At 38.1% G+C, this 26,067-nt stretch overlaps 2 protein-coding genes across 5 annotated transcripts in view; one reads left to right on the top strand and one right to left on the bottom strand.

The window, feature by feature from the left end:
• PRORP (protein only RNase P catalytic subunit) overlaps window positions 1–2,829 on the bottom strand; it is a 131,466-nt gene extending 128,637 nt beyond the window's left edge. The window contains exons 1-2 of one of the 2 annotated variants that reach the window (XM_019426159.2): window positions 2,658–2,829; window positions 1,017–2,302 (exon numbers count right to left, since the gene is read on the bottom strand). In XM_019426159.2, the coding sequence (XP_019281704.2) occupies window positions 1,017–2,005 (989 nt within the window). In that variant the 5' untranslated portion in view covers window positions 2,006–2,302; window positions 2,658–2,829. The remainder of the gene's footprint in view (window positions 1–1,016; window positions 2,303–2,657) is intronic. The other variant, XM_019426160.2, reaches the window with a different exon arrangement.
• A 218-nt stretch (window positions 2,830–3,047) lies between these two features.
• Window positions 3,048–25,145, top strand: PPP2R3C (protein phosphatase 2 regulatory subunit B''gamma). 3 transcript variants are annotated; one of them, XM_019426165.2, is made up of 13 exons: window positions 3,048–3,353; window positions 8,321–8,448; window positions 11,457–11,561; window positions 12,214–12,326; window positions 12,765–12,862; window positions 14,497–14,567; window positions 15,808–15,940; window positions 16,346–16,401; window positions 16,481–16,556; window positions 17,278–17,414; window positions 19,319–19,456; window positions 22,723–22,782; window positions 24,844–25,145. In XM_019426165.2, exons 1-13 carry the CDS (start codon window positions 3,305–3,307, stop codon window positions 25,030–25,032), a joined length of 1,353 nt encoding a protein of 450 aa, XP_019281710.1. In that variant the 5' UTR covers window positions 3,048–3,304; the 3' UTR covers window positions 25,033–25,145. The 3 variants fall into 3 exon arrangements, with proteins under 3 accessions (XP_019281710.1, XP_019281709.1, XP_019281712.1); XM_019426164.2 differs by having other exon boundaries at window positions 3,051–3,362; XM_019426167.2 differs by lacking the exon at window positions 8,321–8,448 and having other exon boundaries at window positions 3,252–3,362.
• Window positions 25,146–26,067: the final 922 nt, after the last annotated feature.

Here is a 26,067-nt window from a genome sequence, read left to right as displayed (position 1 = left end):
AGAGCAGGGAAGGGGCAGAGAGAGAGAGAGAGGGAGACAATCTTAAGCAGGCTCCATGCTCAGCTCAATCTCATAACCCTGAGATTAGGTCTCATGACCTGAGCCAAAATTAAGAGTAGGATGCTTAACCGACTGAGCCAGGTGCCCTGGAACTCTACTGTAAGGTAACAGAACAAAACCCAAAATCCTTGGCATTCAAATAATTTCACAATCTAGCTCCTCCACTCATATTCAACAAATTTGTTAAACAAGATAATTAAACATGACTGCTACTTCAAAGCTCTGTGCAAAGGATATACATATAGTTGAAAAGAGAAAAAGAGAAAAAGAATGAATTTTTTTGAAAGTGCCTAAAAAAAATTAGTAGTGAATCAGTGAATAAAAAACTGAAGCAATAAATAGGGTCACAGCCAGGAACGTGAACAAAAAGCAGAGGGAAAGCAGAGAGCCTTGGAGAGAGCAGTTGGGTGATGGAAAGATACAAAATGAACTGGAATGAAGAGATTTTCCATTTTTAACACTTAACATTTAACATTTTTAACAGGCATATCATGTCTGCTCAGGCTTCCCTTATCTGTTCTAAACATCCAAGTTGATGAAATGCATAGATTAAACAGATACCAGTCACTAGGTTTCAGAAGAACTTCTGAACATACTAATATGATCCAAAGACAGCTCCAGTTTTCTTGCTATAAACTCCAGCCATAAGTACTATTGGTAGGCACATCAAAGTGAATACCTCAGAAAAAACAGGTGATCCTTCCAAAAAGAAAAAATACATAAAAACATACAAATGATCTATAATTTCCCTTTTATGTGATGAATGGAAAATACAACAACTTGTTTATGCTATTACTTTTTTTAAAGAGAGAAAATGTTGTCTTTAAGGAGAAATAAATCTCAAGGGAGGAAAGTATAATTTGAATAGAGTAATTCTCAGCAACAAAAAAAGGAGGCAGCTGCTTTTAGGTAACGGTATTGAATTAAAAACATACATATAAAAAAATTAAAATTACCTTTCAAACCATGTTTTTATACTGTGTGCAAATGATTCCCCAGGATATAGATGATTATTTCTTAGATACAAGAGAATGTCAAGTAGCTTGTTTGAATACTGATCATCTTTTATGTTTTTTCCAAAATCAAAGAATGTTTTTAAAGTTTTCAACATAGGAATAAGATTATGACCCAACAATTCCTGATACAAATTCCACGCTAGGTTTACATCTTGGTGAAGGAGGGCTCCCTCGATACAATCATTGTAGTTCTTTTTTGAAGGAATCATGACTTTTTTGATATCCTCTAACAGCAGCAAGGCCTCTTTCCATCTGTCTGAGTGGATTAATCCTTGGATGAGAAGAGTATATCCTCCAGGTTCTAACCTCTTGTATCTGGCTTTCATGATTTCATAGACATCAATAACTTCTGATATATGTTTATGAAAGACGCAGAGATACAAATACTTGACCAGCAAATCATAGCCTACAATACCATTGTTTTTTGCAGCTACCCAGGCTAACAAAGATTTGGCCACATCTATAGAGCTATGGCAGTCAGCCATTTGTGAAATGATCCAACTTTCAAAATTAGCCTTTCCTTTGAAATCTTCCTTGAATTTATCCCACTCTTCTGAATTCAGAGGTCTTGTTGGAAGTTGAATAGTGTTCCTCACAGGTGGCAAGGCATGATCTTCCCTATGAGTATTCATCTGTGATCTCTTCTTAGCTGCTCCAGCAGCAAAAAGATGGGAATCAGAAGAAACTTGCTTATTACTGCCTTCATCTCCTTTCCTGAGATATCTGGCCTTGGCAATCAGAAGATTCACTGCTTTAGTATTTTGTGGAGACACCGCTTTAAGAGAAAACCACTTCTGTTGGTTCCTGATGCCACAACAGTCTTTGAGAAAGAGAGAGAAATAAGAGTGTCCTGGGCCTACGCTAAGGTATGGGTTGCTCTTCCAAAGCTTAGGAAGGCTTCGAATACCAGTGAAACAGAAAGTCATCATGCGGTGAGATCAGCACCAGATATAATTAGAGAGATGTTCATAAAGCCCCTACTTGTACGGCGTAATTAAGGAATTGGGCGTGAGGGGCAAAGAACCAAAGCACAATTTCTTAAAAGATGATTTTCATTTTCTCACAGACAAATCAAGGATCTGCTTTTGGGGCTATTAATACAACGAAGTCTGGTGAGTTCTCTCCATTAAACAACCATCCAGGGACAGCCAATGTCAGTCACAAGTCCCAGAACCAGGCGATAGGGCAGGAATCTTCTGGTGGCCGATAAATTCCAACCTATGAACCTGAGGAAAAAGCACAAGGAGGTCCGTCCAATTTGTTTCGCGTGTGTACCCTTGAAAAGAGGTAGGATCCCATGGGAGCCTTGCTGACGGAAGGGCTTGAAGTGGAAAACCGCTACCAGGAGTCCCCAACCCCAGACCTAGCAGCAGCATGGACAGCGGCGAAAGCCCAAGTCTAGGAGCCCTGGGCCTGCATTACAACCCTCCCAGGCTGCCAAAGACGTCAGGTAAGGTTATGAGGGCAGGGGAGGTGGGGAGACAGCAGAGCCAACAATTCAAGTAAGGAAAGTACACAAAGGACACTGCCTGCTGTGTACGAACCGATCACAAACAATGTTCACTCCATTCAACAACTCACCTCAGCACTCACGCTGAACGCAACCATAAACACGGCGGAAACTACCGCATCCAGAATGCACCGCGAGGGCCCGGACCGCGGGGGCGTGACAGAACTCGACGCGGGCGTTTCGCTGGGCCGTAGGGCGATAAAAAAAACTACTTTGAAGCTTTTAGTGGCAGAATTGGCTGTTGACGTCTGCCACATTCAGAGAACCTTTATGGCCTCTAGATATCAGCAATGAGCAATGAAAAGAAATTGTGAAGGAAGAAAACCTTCCCCCCGCCCCATCCCCGGGCCGGAAACGCTTAAGGACTCCTTAGTCACGTGGCCCATACGCGCCTAAGCCCCAAGTTAAATAACAACGTGGGGCTTCCTTATCCTGAACCTTTCAAATTGGACTTGGTGAAGTTGGGTGCAGACTTGCAGAGGATTGTTTTTAACGTCTCTTTCAAGTCCGTGTTGCCCGCTGGTAACGTGATTAGCCGTATTCGCCGCAGTGGCAATAATCGTTTGTTCGCCTCTTCAGCCGACTTCCGCCCATGTCCAACATGGCGACTGAGTATTCCTGACCTTTACGGGGTTGGGCGGTGATTGCTGTCTGAGCTGGTAGGGGGTGGAGCGGTTAGTAAACAGCAAATGCAGGAGCTTCTGCGCGGGAGTCAGCCATGGACTGGAAAGAAATTCTTCGCCGGCGATTAGCGACGCCCAGCACCGGTACTAACAGTGAGTTTGGGAGGGGCTGCTCGCAGAGATAGCCAGGCCCTAAATTCCTGAAGATGCGGGAGATGCGGGAGAAGCAGCTACTGGGAGCCGCACTTTACGCTTCTATGGAAGCTCTCTCGATAAAGGCAGTTGGACTGTGATTTAGGGTTACTGAAAGGTTTGATCCCCACTTCTCAGGAAAAGGAGTTGCGGAATGAGGAGCTACCTTAGCACCAACTTACGTGGCTGTGACCTAGGCTTTTGAGGAATAATTGAGAATCCCAGTCCCAACAACTCTTTAATCCTACTATAACCTATAATCCATTGATCTTTTGTCTTTTTATTATCACACTTTTTTTTACTTCCCTCCTTATACATTTTAGATTTCATAATATATTTTTCCCTTATCCCTTCCCTTCACCTTCACGCTTGCCTGTTAACCAACCTGGTTAAAACTATCTTTCCTATTTCACACGTGCCTTCAGGGTAGCCCAAAGTGGCTGGAGAAAAACGAAACCGTGGTGAATGGTCTCACTTTTAATTCATGTCCACGAACCTAAAGGAAGTGTTTCAGTCATTTATTTACACATATTCCTTATTTCCTTACACTCGGTTCTGGCAGTTCTCATCTTCCAGACATCCAGTTCTCCAGTATACCCTACCTACTCTTTATTTTCAGTTGATGAACTTGTGTATGTATTTGAGAAAGTCGGAGCTCACCTGTTCCCACTTACCATTTCTATCAGCCCTTTCCTCACCATAGATGCCCATACACTCTGCCTTTACTGTTAAAATGAACTAATTGTCCCTGCTCCTATTTGAGACAATTCCTCCACTCCAACATTAGATCATGCTCCCTTTCTTTTATTCACTCTCATCTTCTCTCTCAGCTATTATCAGATTTTCCTTCTTTACTGGATCATTTCCATCAACTGACAAACATGTTATAATATGCTCCATGTAAGAAAAATATTTTTTTTTAACATTTATTTTATTTTTGAGAGATAGAGCATGAGCAGGGTAGGGGCAGATAGAGAGGGAGACAGAATCTTAGGCAGGCTCCAGGCTCTGAGCTGTCAGCACAGAGCCTGATGTGGGGCTCGAACTCATGGGCCGCGAGATCATGACCCGAGCCGAAGTCAGACGCTTAACCAACTGAGCCACCCAGGCGCCCTGGAAAAACATTTCTTCTCACATCTCCTTCCAGTTTTTGCTACATTTTTCTGTGCCGTTTATAGGAAAAGTTACATGTATTTGTACATTCTCGTCACTCTTTTCTTTTTTGAATTTTTTATAACATTTATTTATTTTTTGAGAGAGAGGGTGACACACAGAGTGCGAGCAGGGGGCGGGCAGAGAGAGAGAGACACAGATTCCGAAGCAGGCTCCATGCCCCTAACTGTCAGCACAGAGCCCAATGTGGGGTTCAAACTCATGAACCACAAGACAATGACCTGAGCCAAAGTCAGAGGCCTAACCGACTGAGCCACCCACGTGCCCCATTCTCTGCTTTGCTTTTTTTTTTTTTTTAATGTTTATTTATTTTTGAGAGATAGACACACAGTGTGAGCAGGGGAGGGTCAGAGAGAGAGGGAGACACAGAATCTGAAGCAGACTCCAGGCTTTGAGCTGTCAGCACAGAGCCCGACGTGGGGGCTCAAACTCACAAGCTGTGAGATCATGACCTGAGTCAGACGCCCAACCCACTGGGGCACCAGGGCGTCCCCTCTGCTTCACTCTTAAGCCCACCCCATTGCATGCTTGTTATGTGCCAAGTACTGTTCTAGGCTATAGCAGTAAACAAAACAGATTAAAAAAAGTCCTTGTAGAACTTAAGCTTTAGTGTTGGGAGAGATAAATAAAATAATAAGTAAATCATTTAGGTTGTACAGCTTCTATTTAAGGCTGTTTCCTTCAGTGGTGTGCTAGATCCCATTTTTACCTATTCAAAGGTGTACTCCTGCAGTTGTCTCTGTCTCCTGCACCAGGTTTTCTTTCTCAGTCATTCCTATCAGTATTTAAACATGGTGGTATTTCTCTCACCTTAAGAAATGTTCTTGTCTTAAACTTCTACCTCTTAGCTATGCCTCATTTCCCTGTTCACCTTATATTATTGCTTGTTAAAAGAACTGTTGATTATGGGGCGCCTGGGTGGCTCAGTCGGTTGGGCGTCTGACTTCGGCTCGGGTCATGATCTCGCCATCCGTGAGTTCGAGCCCCACATTGGGCTCTGTGCTGACAGCTCGGAGCCTGGAGCCTGGAGCCTGCTTCAGATTCTGTGTCTCCCTCTGTCTGACCCTCCCCCACTTATGCTCTGTCTCTCTCTCTCTCTCTCTCTCTCTGTCAAAAATAAATAACTTTAAAAAAAAAAAAACACCTGTGGATTAAATCTGTACTGTAATTCCTGCTTGTCAAGATCATTAGTGATCTCTGTGTTGTTCCAGTGGTCAGTTTTTAGTCGTCACTTTCCTTGACCTGCCAGGGATATAGTAGTTCACTCTTGTCCTAAGCATACTTTTCTCTTCTTGGTTTCTGGGAGACACACTCCCTTAGTTTTCTTCTCACCTCACCAGTCATCCCTTCTCAATCTTTGTTTTCTTCTCCCCAGCAATTTACCATCAGAGTGCCCAAAGCTAAGTCCTTGGTCAGCTTCTATTCTATTCTCTATCTACTCTTACCTTCATGGTGAAATTAACCATTATTTTTAAGGCTTTAAATACTGTATATTTGCTTTTGTCTCCTAAATGTGTATTTCCACTTCCCAAATGCCAGACTCATATATCTAATTGCCTACTTGACATGGCCACTTGGTTTTAATAGGAATCTTTTTTTTTTTTTTTTTTTGAGAGAGCGAGCGAGCACGTGCGCAAGCCAGGAGAGAGGCAGAGGGAGAAAGAGGGAGGGAGGGAGGGAGGGAGGGAGAGAGAGAGAGAGAGAGAGAGAGAGAGAGAGAATCTTAAGCAGGCTGCATGCTCAGTGAGGAGTGGGGTTTGATCCATGACCCTGGGGTCATGACCTACGCTGAAATCAAGAGTCGGATGCTCAACCAACTGAGCCACCCAAGCACCCCTGTAATAGGTATCTTAATCTTAATTTATCCAAGACTGAACTCCTGCTTTCCTTTCTAACTTGCTCACTGGTAGCTTTCCACCTTTTTGATATTGGCCACCCCATCTGCTCAGGTCAAAATCTGTAGACATATGTTCAATTGCTCTTTTTCTCTGATATCCACATCCAGTGTGTTTGCAAATCCTGGGACTAAAAAGAAAATATATCTAGAATATTTACTCCTAACTGCCTCCATTGCAGCCACCATGATCCAGGCCTCCACCATCTGTCACCTGGATTACTGCATTAGCCTCCTAATTGTTTCTGGTGGCTCTCTCCCTCACCAATGAGCTAGTGGCCTTGCCTCCCATTAATCTGCCTTCCCTCATCTACGTTTCCTCTGGCCCACTCTGCTACAGCCACACTCACTGCCTCCCTCTTCCCTGGACACACCAGGCACACTCCTCTATCTTAGGGCCTTGGCACTGGCTATTTCCTTGCCTGGTATGCCCTTCTCCCATGATATCTGGATAGCCTGCATCCTTGCCTTCTTCAGTTTTTTGCCCAGTTTCACCTCCATGAAGCTTTCCCAGACACTGTTGAAAGTGTTGTGTGTATGTATGGACACATGTGCATGTGTCCACTCACACATATATTTGTGTGTCCCTAGAATAGTTGAGTGAAAAAAGAATGAGTGAAATAATGAAAATGACTCTAGGGGTTTGGGCTTGGGTGACTGGATGAATACCATTAACTGGGATAGAAACATGGAATTAGGAGAAGAGTGGTGAGGTGAGGAATGGGAAATTATTAGGTATGTTGGAGTGTGAGGATGAAAATATTTTGTTTTGAATGTATGAGTTTAGAGTTCAAGAGCAGTGTCTGTGTTAGTGACATACACTTGGGACTTAGAAGTCACACTACAAAAGTTGAAATGAGGAAGAAAGAGTAACAAAAATGGCCAGAAAATAAGAGAATCGACAGTGTGGTCCAAGGTTAGGAATTAACATGGCACATGTGGCAGAAATGCAGGCATAAGAGAGGTTTAGGGGAACAACTATAGGCATGTTGGAAGGAAGTGGAAAGAGGAAGAGGAGGAGGAAAGTAAACTATTGAGAAAATAGACCCCAGAATTGAAGATTTCAGTGAGGCTGAAGTGTAGGTATGATGACAGTGAGGTTTTGAATAACCAGAAGGAGAGAAAAGTTATCTGAGGGTATATGAGAGTTTAAGATTTTATTTAAGGTTAGTATATTTAGGAGCAGATAAGATCTGTGGTCTTGCCATGGAACTGAGTGACAGAGGTGACCCCCTCTTCAGAGTTGAGGTGTCATGGTTACTATCATAAACGTTATCCTTCCTTGATGATTAATGCAAGACATTGAGGTGAAGAACACTGCACCAGTTGCTATGGTCAACAAACTGTGGCAGACTGACTAAATACGATGGCTATAGGCCAGCTGCAGGTGGTTTGGTGGGTAATAGCATCCTGAGGTCTGAGCTCAAATGGACGGGGTTTGCATTAGGTAGAGGAACAGTGATTGCAAGCTGAAACTCATATGAGGTCCAGGACTGTTTTCTTACTGCTCTAGCCCCAGTGTCTAATAGTGCTCTATACGTAGTAGGTGCTCAGTAAGTACTTTTGATGGAATGAATCATGAACATGCCAGAAGTCTGTAAGGGAGGCAGTGACTTGAGGAAGAGACAAGTATAGTGATAAAAAGAAGTGAAAGGAGCAGCTGAGATATGGTTAAAGTTGCAGGGGAGGCTTTCTCAGTGGAAGATAGTGATTCTTCCTGTTTTCAGAAAATTAATATAGATGTTCAGTATCTAAGCACAATTTTCAATGTCTTTTTTGCACTGTAATTACCCTATGGTAAAAAATACTTATTCCAAAAGTGCTTTTCCCTTTTAATCTATTTTGTTACCAGAAAAAAAAAGTGAACAAGAATTAAAAGATGAAGAAATGGATTTATTTACCAAATACTACTCAGAATGGAAAGGAGATAGGAAAAACACAAATGAATTCTATAAGACCATTCCCCGGTTTTATTACAGGGTAAGTGGTATCTAAGCAAATGTCTTACAGAGTTTATAAGTGAAATGTAATTTTTAAAATGGGATCAGCATCTTTTATTTTCTATAAATACAGGATTATATTTAAAATTTTATATAGTCTTTCATTGTAGTTGATCTTATTGTTTTGGAATTGATAAATCTCAGGGCTTGATATAAATTGGTATAAGAACACAAAGTTGTTACTTGCCCCCCTTTTTTTGGGTTACTGGCTTTTTATTCCTCATTTTCCTATGGATATTTGTGGTAGGTATTCTGTTGGATTATGTTGTCTTTTTATAAGACTTAGGTTTACTTGGCTGATCACCATTTTTAACTTTTGTCTTTTACTCGTGTTCTAAGGTATAATACATTTTGCTCAAGGTTGAACTGAAAAATAGATTAAAATGGAAAACTTGAAAAGTTAGACTCAATTATGTTTCCTCATGCCAAAACCGTGAAGTCTTTGATAAAGATTATAGTAAACAGTAAGACCTTAAGAAAGCTACTTAGAGCTGAAGTTGAAGGAATAAGACCTATTTAGTATTATGTAAAATGTGACCACTGTAGAAAAGTTAACTGTGGAATTTTAGCAGAATGTCTCTTAAACCTGTTACCTTCTAAACTCAATTATAACAATATTTACAAAGAAAGTAGGAGCAATGTATTAATATAAGTGAATTATCCAGATATTCTTCAAGTACAAACTTTTTCCAAGTAAAACAGTGTGGACATTCCTCAAAAAATTAAAAATAGTTCTACCCTATGACCCAGCAATAGCACTGCTAAGAATTTACCCAAGGGATACAGGAGTGCTGATGCATAGGGGCACTTGTACCCCAATGTTTATAGCAGCACGTTAACAATAGCCAAATTATGGAAAGAGCCTAAAAGTCCATCAACTGATGAATGGATAAAGAAATTGTGGTTTGTGTATACAATGGAATACTACTTGGCAATAAGAAAGAATGAAATATGGCCTTTTGTAGCAACGTGGATGGAATTGGAGAGTGTTATGCTAAGTGAAATAAGTCATACAGAGAAAGACAGATACCATGTGTTTTCTCACTCCTATGTGGATCCTGAGAAACTTAACAGAAGACCATGGGGGAGGGGAAGGAAAAAAAAAAGAGCGGGAGGGAGCCAAACCATAAGAAACTCTTAAAAACTGAGAATAAACTGAAGGTTGATGGGGGGGTGGGAAGAAGGGTGGGGTGGGTAATGGGCATTGAGGAGGGCACCTGTTGGAAGGAGCACTGGGTGTTGTATGGAAACCAATTTGACAATAAATTTCATATTAAAAAAAAAACTTTTTCCAAGTAAACCATTTTTATTGGAAACCTTTTTATAATACTGTTTGGCAGTCTTTTAAGAATTATATGACTAGGGGTGCCTGGCTTGCTCAATTGGTAGAGCATTCAAATCTTGATCTTGGGGTCATGAGTTTGAGCCCCACGTCAGGTGTAGAAATTACTTAAAAATAAAATCTTTTAAAAAATTATATAACTAAGCCACATTTGTCATGGGAAAGAGAAAATACAGCTGATATTTTCCCATAACATTGCAGAGATATAAGTATTTTTGCATGAATTCTTCTACATACTTCTGTGTACATGTATGTGTTTAGTAAAAATGGGATGATATCATACATACTTCTGCTTTTTGTATTTCATAATTTCTTAAACAGTCCACTAGACAACTGAAAATTTTCAGTAGTCTGGGGGCACAGGAAGGGAATTGACATTTATTGAGTGCCAGTGTACTTCAGAGCATTTTTTATATTCATGATTTCATTTAATCAGGATTATGAAATAGTATCTTACTAACCCAGGAACAGCCCTTAGATGTTGATATGATCCCATTTCTGAACCCGGGAGTCCATTTTCCTGTATTTCCAGTACTAACCTTTGGCTTGCCATTGTGGTTCCTGAGGGAAACCCCTATGTCCCATTTCTGTTTCTTCCTTCTGTGACCTCTTCCAGATCTCAGATGGTTTCCTGTCTGCAGATGCGGATTTGTGGGATGTTCTTTTTGTTGTTTCTTCTCTCTCTGTCTTTCCACAGCCTTGGAGAACCTAGTATCTTTATCTTTGGTCACCACTTCTCTCCTTGGCAGATTAGCTGGTTGACTAGCCACTGGAGCACAGTCAGAGTTTCAGCCCCAGCCTTACTTCCCAATACTTCTTCCTTTTCATGGGAGGGAGGGCATCTTAATTCTTGGAAATGAAAGGTGGAAATCGTGGCTAATTTGGATTATGGTTACTTAGCCACATTTAATGGGGCAGAGATATGGAAGAAGAAATCCTTGAAGCAAATTGTTTGAAGTCAAATTGGAATGAGTCATTTTTAAGCCCTGTTTATGGAAATCACTCCAGTGGGCACACCCTCTACTTGGAGGGGAACATAATAGACACTGGCTTGACCATTTCCAAGGAGTAAGATCATCCAGGCTCAGAAGTCATACTCTGCTAAGGCGGTTTATCTTCAGTTAGTCCTAATTTCATTCTGTCAGTCTAAGGTTATAGTGGAAAGAGCACTCTGAGAATATAAAATGAAACTTGGGCTAGACCATTAGTTCTTTCTAGGCAGGGATATGGTCTTGCTGATCATTGAATTCTCTGTGGATCTTTTTTTTAAATGTCTATTTATGTTTGAGAGAGAGAGTGTGTGTGTGCATTGAAGCAGGGGAGGGGCATAGAGAGGTAGGGACAGAGGATCTGAAATGGGCTCTGCACTGACAGCAGAGAGTCTGATGCAGGGCTCGAACTCAACGAACCGTGAGATTATGACCTGAGCCAAAGTTGGACACTTAGAACTGACTGGGCCACCCAGGTGCCCCTAAATGAACTTTTAAAATGAATAACTTGAAGAAAAATTGAGATACAAAAAGTAATTTGAGGATGTGTACTTAATTTATGTACTATTTTATGAGGCCAAATATATTTTACATAATCCAAAACTATGTAAATCCTAGAATTTAGGTGTAGAGAAATTAACTCTAGTGTATTTTTAGCTGCCAGCTGAAGATGAAGTCTTACTACAAAAATTAAGAGAGGAATCCAGAGCTGTCTTTCTGCAGAGGAAAAGCAGAGAACTATTAGATAATGAAGAATTACAGGTAAGCATAGAATAAAAGGTTGCTTTGGATGTTAGCTATTTTGTATTTGTACTAAAGTCATACAGGATCTTGGGGTTTCTTAATGGAATCACTGCTGCAGAGTGGGTGAAGGCCCTGGAGCAATGGTTCCTGTCAAAGTCAGCTGCAGAACTTGCCTGGGCACAGTTCTCCCCAAAATAGTTTTGTTTTTTAAAGTCCCTAGGTGGAAACCAATTTGACAATAAACTTCATATATTGAAAAATAAATAAATAAATAAAGTCCCTAGGTGATTCTAACAAGGCCAAAGTTGAGAGCCACAAGTATGGGGTCAAACTGGGGGGGTTCACATCCTAGCCAGGCTCTGTGATCTTGGACAGTGGACTTAACATTTCTGTGTTCCAAATCTCATTTATAAAGTAGAGATAACAGTGTCTATGTCACATAGTTATATGGATTAAGGAAGTGCTGTATAAGAAAACTTTAAACTTAAGCATTCAATAAATGCTAGCTATTTGTATTATGTTCTTAGTAATCAAAAGGGTAATAGGGGATAAGATTCATCTTAATACTAAATTTCTATCAGGCTACCATTTTAATGGAAATAACACATTTAACCAATGTTAAATTTTGTTTTGTTAACTGTAACATCTTCATTTCTGCAATTCTTCTAAGAACTTGTGGTTTTTGCTGGATAAGCACCAAACACCACCTATGATTGGAGAGGAAGCAATGATTAATTATGAAAATTTTTTGAAAGTTGGTGAAAAAGCTGGACCAAAGTGCAAGTAAGAATAGTATAACTAACAAAGGAGTACGTTAAACATTTTAAATGCCTCAAATAAATGTTAATGAAAGTATAAGCCAGTGGGGTGACAATTTGAGTCTATTTGAGTTATTAATCAAGTTTAATAAAATTAGTCAAAATTCTATTGGTATGAAGTTATTAAAAGAAATAATACTTTATAATATGGAGTATTTACATACCATGCAACTACATATATATAGTACATTTATTTACAACAGTATGGGCTTTCATTCTTAGGATGATAAAATACAAAGATGTATGACTTAATATTTTAAGTTTTGAACTACGATTCTCACTTTGATTTTTTTCATTTTGATTTTTAATTCTTTGGATTCATGTTGTTGTTAACTAATTCAATATAGAAGTCATTTTAATATTATGTTGGCAGATGATTTTAATCTTTATTTCCTTTCCTTAGGCAGTTTTTTACAGCAAAAGTCTTTGCTAAACTCCTTCATACAGACTCTTACGGAAGAATTTCTATTATGCAATTCTTCAATTATGTCATGAGGAAAGGTGATTTCATTTTCATTGTGCTTAAATTCCTCTGGGAATCAAAGAGTTTTTGGTACATGCTTTTATAGTATCCCTTCCATGTGAAACAACTCTCTTAGTAAGTCTGAATAGCAGAATTTGACCCAGATTAGTTTTCTTATTACTCCATTTCTCTCCTGGAATTTACTAGAGCTGAGATTTCTTACCATAAATTTGGGTTCATTATTATAAACAAAACAAAAACATGTATCCTAAAGATACTAACTAAAAAATATTAGGGGTGCCTGGGTGGCTCAGTTGGTTAAGTATCCAACTCTTCATTTTGGCTCAAGTCGTGATCCCAAGGTCATGGGATTAAGCCCCTCGTTGGGCTCTGCACTGAGTGTAGAGCCTGCTTGAGATTCTCTCTCTCTCCCTCTGCCCCTCTCCCCCACTTGTATGCTCTCTTTTTCTAAATAAATTAAATACATACATACATATATACTATATATTAAAGGCTAAACCAAGAGTTTTAATGTATGGTGATTTAAATTATTTTAATTCACTGGTAATTCTATTTCACCAATGTACAGTTGACTCTTGAACAACACAAGGGTTGGGGTACTGACCTCCCATGTAGTCAAAATGAGTATAAGTTTTGACTCCCCCAAAACTGACCTGTTAAAAGCTTGTTATTGACTGGAAGCTTTTCCAATAATATAAACAGTTGATTAACCCATATTATATATGTTATATGTATTACATACTGTATTCTTACAATAAAGTAAACCAGAGAAAAGAATGTTATTAAGAAAATTGTAAGGTGGGGCACCTGGCTAGCTCAGTTAGTGGAGTGTATAACTCTTGATCTCAGGGTTGTACGTTCAAGCCCCATGTTGTTTGTAGAGATTACTTAAAAAAAAAGGGGTGCCTGGGTGGCTCAGTCAGTTCAGTCTCCAACTCTTGATCTCAGTTCAGGTCTTGATCTCAGGGTCGTGAGTTCAAGCCCTGCATTGGGCCCTGCATTGGGCTCTGCACTGGGCATGAAGCCTACTTGGAAAAAAAAAAAAAACACATAAGGAAGAGAAAGTACATTTATAGTACTATACTGTATTTATTGAAAAAAAAATCCATGTATAAGTGGGCCCACACAGTTCAGACCCATGTTGTTCAAGGGTCAGCTGTATTGTAGGTTGAGTTGCCTGAGGATAGTTTCAAATTCAAAATTGTAGCATCACATTCTAGGAGTTTTTATTAAACAACCTGGAGTTATGATTCCTATTAAGTTCCATAAAGATCTGTGAAGTTCTAGATGTATGATTTTTAACTAATACTTAGTCACAGTAATAACTTCGGTAGAATAAATGGCACCTTCATTGAAGACATAACATTACAATTGCTGTCCCTTTTTGGTGAAACACCAAGTTTAATGGATGTAGAACAATATTCTCAAGGGCATGAACTTTATTGTCACTTTAGGCAGGGTAGACGTGTTGACATCTGCCATTAATTATATGGTATATTTTGTTGCAAACAATTTTGGAGTAATATATGTGTGAGAAATGTTTGTAGAGTTTGGATTTGTCCCCCTAATCTAGCTGTTTATCTCCTTTTATCCAAATATATGCTAAAGGACAGATCTTAAAATTACATTTCATCTTCTTATGTATTGTCAGTTTGGCTTCATCAAACAAGAATAGGACTCAGTTTATATGATGTTGCTGGACAAGGGTACCTTCGGGAATCTGTAAGTATTAACCTATTTTAATAATTACTGTAGACACCAAAATGTTAACAGTAGTTATCACTTGTTGCGTTACAGGTGATTCTTATATTGTTTTTGTTTTTGCAAATGTGTTTCCCCCAAAAAACTTTTAAAATGTATATTGACCACAAGAATTCCTTTTTAGATTCTTTTCCTCCAACTTTTTTTCTCCAACTTCTAAAAAGAGCCTATAGCTCATTTTTTATAGCTCTTTTAATAGCTATAGCTGTCATAATCTCATGGTTTGTGAGTTCAAGCCCCACATCAGGCCCTGTGCTCACAGCTCACAGCTTGGAGCCTGCTTCAGATTCTGTGCCTCCCTCTCTCTTTGCCCCTGTCCCCCTTGCTCTCTCTCTCTCTCTCTCTCTCTCTCTTTATCTTTCTCCCTCTCTCAAAAATAAATATTTTTTTAAAAATTTAAATACAAAAATTTAAAAAATAAAAGCAAGAAGCTCTTTGAGAGCCAGGATTGAATGACTACAAAGTATGTTGTTAAGTGATAAAAGCAAGATACAGAAGAATTTGCATAGTTTGCTGCTATATCCTTCATAAAAAGAGAAAGAGAGGGGCTCCTGGGTGGTTCAGTTAGTTAAGCAGCCAACTTCAGGTCATGGTCTCACAGCTCAAAGGCTTGTGAATTCGAGCCCCATGTTGGGCTCTGTGCTGAGAGCTCAGAGCCTGGAGCCTGCTTCGGATTCTGTGTCTCCTTCTCTCCTTGCCCCTTGCTTGCTCATGGTCGGTCTCTCTCTCTCTCTCTCTCTCTCTCTCTCTCAAAAATAAATAAACATTAAAAAAATTTTTTAAGAGAAAGAGAAATACACATATATATGTATTGGTTTGTATGTGCGTAAGTTATTTTGGAAAGATGCATCAGAAGCTGATATAGGTTACCTCTGGGAAGAGGAAATAGACAAGACTTTCAATGAATACTTTTTGTTCCTTTTGAATTTGGAATTTTGTAGAATGTATTACTCAAAAATATGTTAAAATTGAAATAAAAAATAAATTTGTAGAAACACAATTTAATATGTTTACCACTCACATAGTTATATAACTAATTTAAGTAGTTTAATTATTTAAGTTTTACCACTTATATAGTTAATGTACTATTAATGCTGAATGATTTTTAGGACTGAAATTCAATATTCCAGTATCTAATGAAGAAACAAGATTAGACATTTAACACTTTGATTTAACATTTTGATTTGTTTTATTCTTTCAGGACTTAGAAAACTACATATTGGAACTTATCCCTACTTTGCCACAATTAGATGGGCTGGAAAAGTCTTTTTACTCCTTTTATGTTTGTACAGCAGTTAGGAAGTTCTTCTTCTTTTTAGACCCTCTAAGAACAGGTAAAAGAAAATCTTATCTTAGATATTATAAGGATATTATTCTAAATCTTAATAAGCAGAGAAGTCATGAAGATGTCATTTATTTTTCTAACATGTCATTGCCCTTAATATATAAATATCTTTTATGATTTATTTGCACCAACTATTACCAGCTGTGTGACACTGGGCATGTCACCTAACCTCTAAAATGGTGTATGAATTGGTTAATCAGTGGCTCCTTCCAGTTCTAAAAAACAGTTATTCTGATACTTGCTCTTCCTGTTATGTAATATACGGAGAATTGGTTCTTTTTGATGTAAAATATGAAACTTTAAAATACCAATTGTGTGATTACTCTTCTAAAATACCTTTATAAAATTGAGTTCCTCTATTTTTTTTAAATGAAATTGTGTTTGTTCTTTAAAGGGAAGATTAAAATTCAAGATATTTTAGCATGCAGCTTCCTAGATGATTTATTGGAGGTAAATATGTTTTTAAAATACTTAATTATATCACACTTGACAGTTACTGTCTTCTAATCATGTCTCTGTGTTTATTTAGTTAAGGGATGAGGAACTGTCCAAAGAGAGTCAAGAAACTAATTGGTTTTCTGCACCTTCTGCCTTAAGGGTTTATGGTATGGTTCCTATCATAATGCTAAAATTTGAGTTATCCTTTCCTCAGTTAGTTGGCGTTCAAAGAACAGTTTTATACATAGGCTAATTTAGCTTAGGATCAAAGTATTCTAATTACCTTAAGAGCTAGTATTATAAATTACTAAAATTTACTTGTCATTTTCTTGCTCTTTAATAGAACATACAGAATGTAATTTGACCCTTTCTTAATGACTCAGGAGCATCTTTATGAACATCAGCTATTATCTTGCATTGTGATTAAAATGCCACTGCTGTCAGTATCCAGAGGCAGGTGTTCTAGGGACTGTTTGCTTATTTCCTTTAATTTCATTAGTCTGCTACACTATTCTCTTGGGTGGTCTTCTGATTCATTTTGGCATCCTTGATCTCTGCTTTCAAATACTAACATTTCAGTGCTTTTTATTGACCCCTATCTCTCTCTAATTTCAACACCTAGGAAAGTTTTAAACGCCTGCAAACTGAAAACAAATAATGATGTGGAATGGCCCAAAGGCCATGGCCTTCATGATGGGTTTTCTTTGACTGGTTCTAGCTTAAGGGCTGGTATGATAGAGTCCAGGGATAGTTGATCTTAGGGCACTACCCTAATATAGTTTGAAAATTAAAGTATTAGCCAATAGAAAGAACTTTTTGTGTTTATTCTTTTGTATTCTAATTAGAATTTTACTTTTGTCATGTCTTTTTATAACTTTTGTTCCCAAGGCCAGTATTTGAATCTTGATAAGGATCACAATGGCATGCTCAGTAAAGAAGAACTCTCCCGCTATGGAACAGCAACCATGACCAATGTCTTCTTAGATCGTGTTTTCCAGGAGTGTCTCACTTATGATGGAGAAATGGTAGTAGTTTAAATCTCTGATAAGTTTTAAAAATTTAGGCTCCCGCAATTCCCACAAACCCTTTTCTTGATGTGATACAGTATTATTTTTACATCTATCTTAAAAAGTCCAAACTAATCAAATTGTTTGAGTTTTGGAGACTTTGATCTTAAGGCAAGTTCACTTTAAATATGGACTCAGGACAAATACAAAATTTTAATATTTTCATTTCATTATCGTCTTTTTTTTAATGTTTCAAGTTTTTATTTAAATTCTAGTTAGTTAACATACTGTGTAATATTAGTTTAAGGAGTAGAATTTAGTGATTCATCACTTATATAACACCCAGTGCTCATCACAACACGTGTCCTCCTTAATACCCATCACCCATTTAGCCTATCCTCTGCCCACCTCCCCTGAAGAGTATGGACTAGTGAGAAAACAAAAAAAAATCTCAAAAATAGGCAAATCCTATCGACTGTTTTCATATAGATGATTCATTCTTTAAATTACCAGGTCAGGTATAGTACCACAGATGCCATGGTTTAAATCTAAGAATCAGGTTGTATTATTTTCTGTAAGTGGCTATGTTAGTACCTAACAATTAACATGCACCTGTCCTTTTATCACAACAATGCAAAATACTTTAGGAAATTCTAACTAGTATTTTATGTTTTTTGTTTATTTATTTTGAGAGAGAGTGAGAGTGCACGGGGGAAGGGCAGGGTAAGAGGGGAGAGAATCCCAAGCAGGCTCCACACTGTCGGCACAGAGCCCACTGTGGGGCTCCAACTCATGAAATGTGAGATCACGACCTGAGCTGAAACCGAGTCAGACACTTAACTGACTGAGCCACCCGGGTGCCCCTCTAGCGTTTTAAAATCACCATCCTTGCTGTTAAAAACACATGTTAGGGATCTGATAAATTGTCAAACGAATGACAGTTAAGAAATGGTCATATTGTCAGAAGAGAATTGGGGTTTTAGGTTTTATCATTTAGCTTTAATAGCAGTTTTCTGAATAACACAATTGATAGCCAGTGGCACAGGAAAACGAGGGAAAGGTGCAGAAACTCTGCTTTGTGACTCCTACGGCTGTCTGCACTCAAGAGTGAGGAGCTTGTACTATTCTAATGACTTCTGGTGAATAAAGTAAACCAGAGGCTTCAACTGTGAACGGAGTTAGACCATGATGAGGCTGCATCTCTTTAGCTCTTTATATTGCAATTTATGCGAAAAGGAATTCTTAATGTTAGCATAAAAAAGCATTTTCCAAGAATATAAATTTTTTTTCTAAGTGAGAATCTCTCAAGTGTTCTTTTCACCATGCAAAAGTAATCTGAATATGCCTTTTTTGTAGCGAAAGCTTTCTGTTCTCCTTATGTCATTCTAGCTTTTATTTGTGCTTTTTTCCATTTCTTTGCAGGAGAACAGTTTCAGTTAAAGTAGAATGTCTGGTAGTCTTAAGATGGCTTCTTACTGGAAATCATCTGATTTTAAAATGTTTAAACAGTATTTCAAAGTAATTACTTAAATATACTATTCTATTCATTCCAGATAAACTCCCCCCCCCCGCCCCCCCCGCCAAAACTGACCACATTGAAATGAAGATACTAATTTAGTGGCATTGTACAATAGCTTGGTCACTGTCCTGTCCATTTCAAAGGCATAATCAAAGAAAATTACTCCTTAAAGCAGCAAATCTCTCATAAGAAAATGAGCTGTGTCCCCCAGACTATTCCCAAGACAGATTAACTGCTAAGTAGAATCCCTAGAAACCAATATTAAATATACAAGTGGATGTCTCATTTCATATTAAAAAAAATTGCCATCTTTGATTGTAAAATGGCTTCAATTCATTAGATACTCTCTTGAAAAGTTAATTCCAAATAAGGCTTCTAATGAACATCCTTTTCTTTTCTGTAGGACTATAAGACCTACCTGGACTTTGTTCTTGCGTTAGAGAATCGAAAAGAACCTGCAGCTCTGCAGTATATTTTCAAATTACTTGATATTGAGAACAAAGGATATCTGAATGTCTTTTCACTTAATTACTTCTTCAGGGTAAGTCTCATTTAACAAAACGTTTACTAATAGATGTTAGAAGCAAATCAAGTCTGCTTTTAGTTTTTTTTTTTTTTCCTATTTACATTGACTAAAAGGTGATTTGATTAGTTGTAGAACACTAAAAAAGTGCAAATATGTCAGGGGTTATACTGGACATGGAGATACATATATGCATGAGGAATTCGTTGCTTTGGTGATCAAAAACTAATGTGTAAAATCCTACAGAAGCTTCAATTAAACAGTTCAGAAAAGGTAGAACTTTTGCAGACTTTGGTAGTAGTAGATTCTTTTATTTTTTATTTACTTATTTTTTTAAATGTTTATTTTTTTGAGACAGAGAGAGACGGAGCATGAACAGGGGAGGGCCAGAGAGAGAGGGAGACACAGAATCCAAGGCGGTCTCCAGGCTCTGAGCTGTCAGCATAGAGCCTGATGTGGGGCTTGAACTCATGGATGGTGAGGTCATGACCGGAGCCGAAGTCAGACGCCCAACCGACTGAGCCTCCCAGGCGCCCCAGTAGTAGATTCTTTTAAATGCTATGCTGTGAAAAAAAAACTTATTTTTGTATGTATGTATTTTTAATATTTATTTTTGAGAGAGAGATACAGACAGAACATAAGCAGGGGAGGAGCAGAGAGAGACACAGAATCCGAAGCAGGCTCCAGGCTCCAAGCTGTCAGCACAGAGCCCGACATGGGGCTCACACTCACAGACTGTAGGATCATGACCTGAGCTGAAGTTGGACGCTTAACTGACTGAGCCACCCAAGCGCCCCTTATTATCATATTTAAAATAATTTTAGAACTGGCTAGGGGCGCCTGGGTGACTCAGTCAGTTGGGCATCTGACTCTTGATTTCGGCTCAGGTCATGATCCCAGACTCATGGGATTCAGCCCCACGTCAGGTTCTATGCTGTCAGCCCAGAGCCTGCTTGGGATTCTCTCTCTCCCTCTGCCCCTCACCCCTGTGTCACACGTGCACTCTCTAATAAACAAAAAGAAAGTAACTTAAAAATAAGAATAATAATAAATTTAAAACTGGCTAGAATTGTGTGCCACATTTCAGCATGAAAACATTATTGCTGAAGTACTTATATTGCACCTTAGGTGGACTCAGGGAATAACATGATGAGTTCTGAAGGGAAATTTAATTGTATCTTATCTGATAAGCCTTCAGATGCACAAGGTATAAAAGTAGGAATGTCTGCCCTTTTAAGACAAATCATTCCTAAATTTGGTAACTTTTCCATTTGGTAGGATAATTTTGTATAGTAGTATTTCATTCCATTACCTTAGAAGACTAAGTGATTTTTATATGGTTAAGATAACAGTAGGAAGAAATGGCTTTTTTTAAATGATAAAAATGACATTTTCACATCTTTCTCATAAACCATTTTTCTCCAGAGGCTTTCTCTTTGCCATTTAAAAATTTTGGATATTTTAAAAATAACTATTTGGTTTCTGAGTTTCGTACTATATATTTCTTAGTTTCATGTTAAATTCTCTAAAACTTCCATTATGATTTCCTAGGTCGTAATGACTGCAAATATTAGGATAAATTACAATTGCAGTATTAGTATACATTTTTTAGAAACTGAGTCAATGGCTAATATAAGAATATAATACCAGCTCATCATAGGGATCTCCCACTTTAGGCAGACCTATTCAATGAAGATTCAATTTTAGGAAAACAAAGTAAATGTATCTTTTGGAAATTAAACCCTCAACTCTTTTTCATAAAGATTTCTTTATAACATTCTTATAATACTAAATTTTGTCAAATATTTTATATTGGGGTGCCTGGGTGGCTCATTCGCTTAGTGTCCGATTCTTGATTTCAGCTCAGGTCATGATTCCACAGTCGCAAAATCGAGCTGTGTGCTTAAGATTCTTTCTCTCTCCCTCTGCCCCTCCTGCTTGCTCTCATTTATTTTATCAAAGTATTTAGGCTTGGTTGTGTGGGCTAAGGTAATTATTTATTGGTACTGAGTCCTGCAGTCCTAAGCTGTTCATAAAGTCTTTGTACGTCAATATTCCAGTTATAAAGTGGGCCTAGATGTTGCACTCTAGATCATACCTCCAGGTCTACCCCTCTAGTAGCTGGGGGTGTACTTAAAGATTCTCATCTACTTCAAAGAGATGCCCTGTGCACACACTGATACCAGTGGCACCACATACTGAGTAAGCACCTGCAACGTATTTATTTGACTAATTACCAAGAATTTTCCAGTGAATGACTCTCACCTAAAATATTTATTAGTCCAACTGGATCACAGTAGTTTCTTTAGTTAGGGTTTTTTGTTGTTGTTGTTCTTAAAGGTTATAAAAAAGTTTGAGGGAGTTTTGCTTACATTTTTTTCTGTCAAGTAGAAGGCAAAGTATAGGGTGGGAGGCAGAGGTGGCGTATTGGGTGTCTTAAAGAATGGTGAGGGGGGGCGCCTGGGTGGCGCATTCGGTTAAGCGTCCGACTTCAGCCAGGTCACGATCTCGCGGTCCGTGAGTTCGAGCCCCGCGTCAGGCTCTGGGCTGATGGCTCGGAGCCTGGAGCCTGTTTCCGATTCTGTGTCTCCCTCTCTCTCTGCCCCTCCCCCGTTCATGCTCTGTCTCTCTCTGTCCCAAAAATAAATAAAAAACGTTGAAAAAAAAAAAAAATTAAAAGAATGGTGAGGGTATGGGGCGCCTAGGTGGCTCAGTAGGTTAAGTGGCCGACTTCAGCTCAGGTCATGATCTCACGGTTTGTGGGTTCAAGCCCCGTGTCAGGCTCTGTGCTGACAGCTCAGATCCCGGAACCTGCTTCGGATTCTGTCTACCTCTTTCTCTTCCCCTTTCCTGCTCCCACGCTCTCTCTCAAAAATAAACATTAAAAAATTTAAAAAAAAAGAACGGTGAGGGTATGAACAGCATTCCTGGAAAATGAGTGGATCAGGCATCACAGATTAATTGCTAGGCCATGTAAAGGCCGATCTGAGGTTGGAGACCATTCCTATATGGTAGCAATAATCTGTAGTCTTATAGACTTTTTTTCTGGAATTCTCAATAGCAACGTTATGTATCTTGAAAGGTTGGTAGTTACACTGAAATTGTTTAAGTTTGGCCGACTGGATGTGAAGCAAGGTCAAGGAAGTTGAGAATATTGGCAAGAGTGGTTGAAATGATAAGGCTTGTGGTCTGATAGGAAAGGAAGTGGAACTAGAAAGGGGCCATGGGACAGGAAGGGGGCTGTTGAGCATTTTTTATTTACTGACTTATTTCTATCCATACAGGCCATACAGGAACTAATGAAAATCCATGGACAAGATCCGGTTTCATTTCAAGATGTCAAGGTTACCTTTTCTTTCCTTTTCAGTAAGCTCTACACCCACATAGAGCTTGAAGTCATGACCAGGAGTTGCATGCTCTACTAACTGAGCCAGCCAGGCTCCTCTACCTTTTCTTTTAATATATGTAATACAGATAATCACCTATATTAAATGAAATTTTATATGAAAGAAACTTATGAACTATGAAGTGAATGAAATCAAGTATTTGCTGTTACTTGTTCTGAACCTATATTTAAATCATTAGTAACTGAAACCACACTTGGACTAATGATTTGTATAGTTAATGATTTTAGCATGTCAGTCTGTATTTTCATCGGAAGCATTCATTCATTTGTTTGAAAATTAAGAGAATCCATATAACCTGTATTCTTTGGCAGCCTATTCCAAGTTAAAATGAATTTTTAACTTGGTAACTGTAGTTGACCCTTGAACAACACAGGAGCTAGGGGCAATAACCCTCCCTGCTCACCCAAGCAGTTGGAAATCCACGTATAACTTTTTTAAAAATGTTTATTTATTTTGAGAGAGAAAGAGAGTGTGTGTGCAAGCAGGGGAGAGGCAAAGAGAGGGAGACAATCCCAAGCAGGCTCCACGCTGTCAACAGAGCCCGATGCAAGACTCGATCCCACAGAACCGTGAGATCATGACCTGAGCTGAAATCAAGAGTCAGATGCTTAACCAACTGAGCCACCCAGGCGCCCCCCTCTCCCCCACCTATAACTTTTGACTCCCTGGAACTTAATAGCCTACTTTTGACTGGAAGCCTCACATAAACAATAACATAAACAGTTAACACATATTTTATATATTACATGTTTTATATATTTTTAAAAATGAAACTAGGGAAAAAATATTGAGAAAATCGTAAGGAAAAGAAAATGCATTTACTGTATACTGTATTTATCAAAAATATCTATGTCTAAGTGGACCCATCCATTTCAAGTCCATATTGTTCAAGAATCAACTATATTTAGGTTTGGACACTTTTTAAATCTGCTACTTCAAAGGTCTTGCTTGCTTTGATACTATTACAGAGACATCAGTCTTACAATATGAAAACTACCACTATTTGAAACACGTGCTGCTACTTAGCATTTTTGTAGACTTTACCAGCTATGAAAAACATTCAGTATCTAGTACAGATTCAAATTCAGGCTAAGTAAATAATAAAATAACACATCCAGTTTTAATTAAGTATAAAACAATAATAATAATAAATGAGACAAATCTGAAACTATGCAACAGACAATCTAAGAATTAGTAATTTTAAATTGCCACTAACCTAGAAAGGCACGTTTCACAAACACACAAGATTAAAAGCTCATAGATTTCATTTACCTGAATTCTTCTAATCTTCTTAAAATGTAATCTCCCTCTTTAAATGCTACTAAATCCTGAGTAATTTTCCTGCAAAAAGATTAGAAAACGTGCACCTAATTCCTTGTAAATATTCATATAGTATACCTCATAATATAGAAGAGATTTTTCCATCTATTCCAGTAACTTTTAGCACAATTTCATGGTCATTCTGGAATTCCTTGATACTGAATGTCCCTCACCCACCACCATCCCTCTGGATCTATACTCTTAGATCCAGAGTATAAAACGTTGACATCACTATTGGAAATGAAGCGTTGTCATTATCTTGGCTCTGGAAGCATTTAAGTTTTTAGTTTGAGCTGAGTTTGCACTTAAATCAAGACCTTGCTTTACCAACAATTAGAAGACAACAGAAAAGTATAAGATACTTATCATGTATTCAAAGAACACTGCATTAGTTTTACCACTAATTAGCTATATAGCTTGGATCAGATGAAACTCCAAGCCTCAGTTTCTTTCTCTCTTAAGATGAGAGATAGATGCCACATACCTAAGGAATCTTCCAGTAAAAATTTGATTGTGTGTAGGGAAAAGGAGTTGTCTGTGTGTTAAATGGAAAAGAAAAAAACTAGAACAAAAAATTTTACATGAGGTCAAGTGCCAGCCTTGAATTTCACATCACTGTATGAAAGAAATTAAGTTCATCAGGTACCAGGTTTCATTGTATTTTTTTCTCTCTCACAGGATGAAATCTTTGACATGGTTAAACCAAAGGATCCTTTGAAAATCTCTCTTCAGGATTTAATCAACAGTAATCAAGGAGACACAGTCACCACCATTCTAATCGATCTGAATGGCTTCTGGACTTATGAGAACAGAGAAGCCCTTGTTGCAAATGACAATGAAAACTCTGCAGACCTTGATGATACATGATCTCTCAAAGACTAGACTGTGTTCATTAAGATAAACTTGAATGCTGCATGCAAAACCTTTCAAGCTGGATGCTTAGAAATGGCCTAAATAAAATACTTTATATGCCTATAGAACACAGCAAATGTTCTGGTTATTGGAATTTTGTTTGCAGTAGTTGGAAAGCAATAGGATGAAATGTTTTAGGAGGTAGTAAATTCTGGTTCCACTTAGCTCAAATAAAGCAAGTGTGATTTGGTAAAGGTAGGAGTCCACTTTAAACCTATATCATCTTCAGAAATGAAGTTTTCATGGGATATTTCTGACATTAGACATTAAGAATTTGCATATTTGAGGGATAATTTATTTATATGTGGTCACTTAACCTTGAGTCTTCTAAAGCATTAAGTGTATCAGAGATTATAAACTTACCCATTCATTAGAAGAGAGCCATTTCATTTCTGGGTTAGAAGTCTTTGGACGTGATGTTTCTTTTTAGGATGTTTCAATAAAAAGTATTCAAGTTAATATTTCAACTAAAAACACTATTGTATTTTTAAAAATCTGTCTAGCTTTATTAACCAGTACCAGGGTTACATTGTACAAAACTTAACCCCATTTCATTAAGGATTTTGTTAGAGAAATTAACTCACTGTAAAGATTCTCAATTATACTGTCCTGTGTTTAGTTTGTTTATGAGAAGAAAGATTAGAAGAGGGCAAAATACCATGAACTATGATCCAAAGGAAATGGTAATTATAAAAAGAGTTGAAAAGGAAGGAAAAGTGAAAGAGGCTTAAAAATAAGACAAAACCATTTAATGCATTTCTGGGAAATTTTATAGTTTGCATAAGTAAAGTATAAAAATTTAAGGCACAGTGAATAACTATATAAACATTACAAACTGGCCACTGTTGGACAAGTAGAGAAAGTGAAATTTAAGAAACAAAACCTTCATAATTCATCTTCCTTCTACTACAATCAGAAGAGTTTCTAGGTAAACTTTCAGATCTAGTGCCTTTCAAGAGAGAAGATTGAGATCATCTTTAGATATGCATG

Source organism: Panthera pardus, unplaced genomic scaffold (assembly GCF_024362965.1).
Source record: "Panthera pardus isolate Hobbes unplaced genomic scaffold, ASM2436296v1 HiC_scaffold_24, whole genome shotgun sequence".
NCBI classification, from domain to species: Eukaryota; Metazoa; Chordata; class Mammalia; order Carnivora; family Felidae; genus Panthera; species Panthera pardus.
The sequence above is the reverse complement of the archived record's forward strand: the minus strand, read 5'-3'. Positions and strand labels throughout refer to the sequence as shown.

Coding starts and splice junctions, on each gene's coding strand:
- PPP2R3C (XM_019426164.2), top strand. CDS start 3,305: ATGGACTGGAAAGAAATTCTTCGCCGGCGATTAGCGACGCCCAGCACC. Junction 12,327..12,764: donor AAAGCTGGACCAAAGTGCAA/GTAAGAATAGTA, acceptor TCCTTTCCTTAG/GCAGTTTTTTACAGCAAAAG. Junction 17,415..19,318: donor TCACTTATGATGGAGAAATG/GTAGTAGTTTAA, acceptor TCTTTTCTGTAG/GACTATAAGACCTACCTGGA.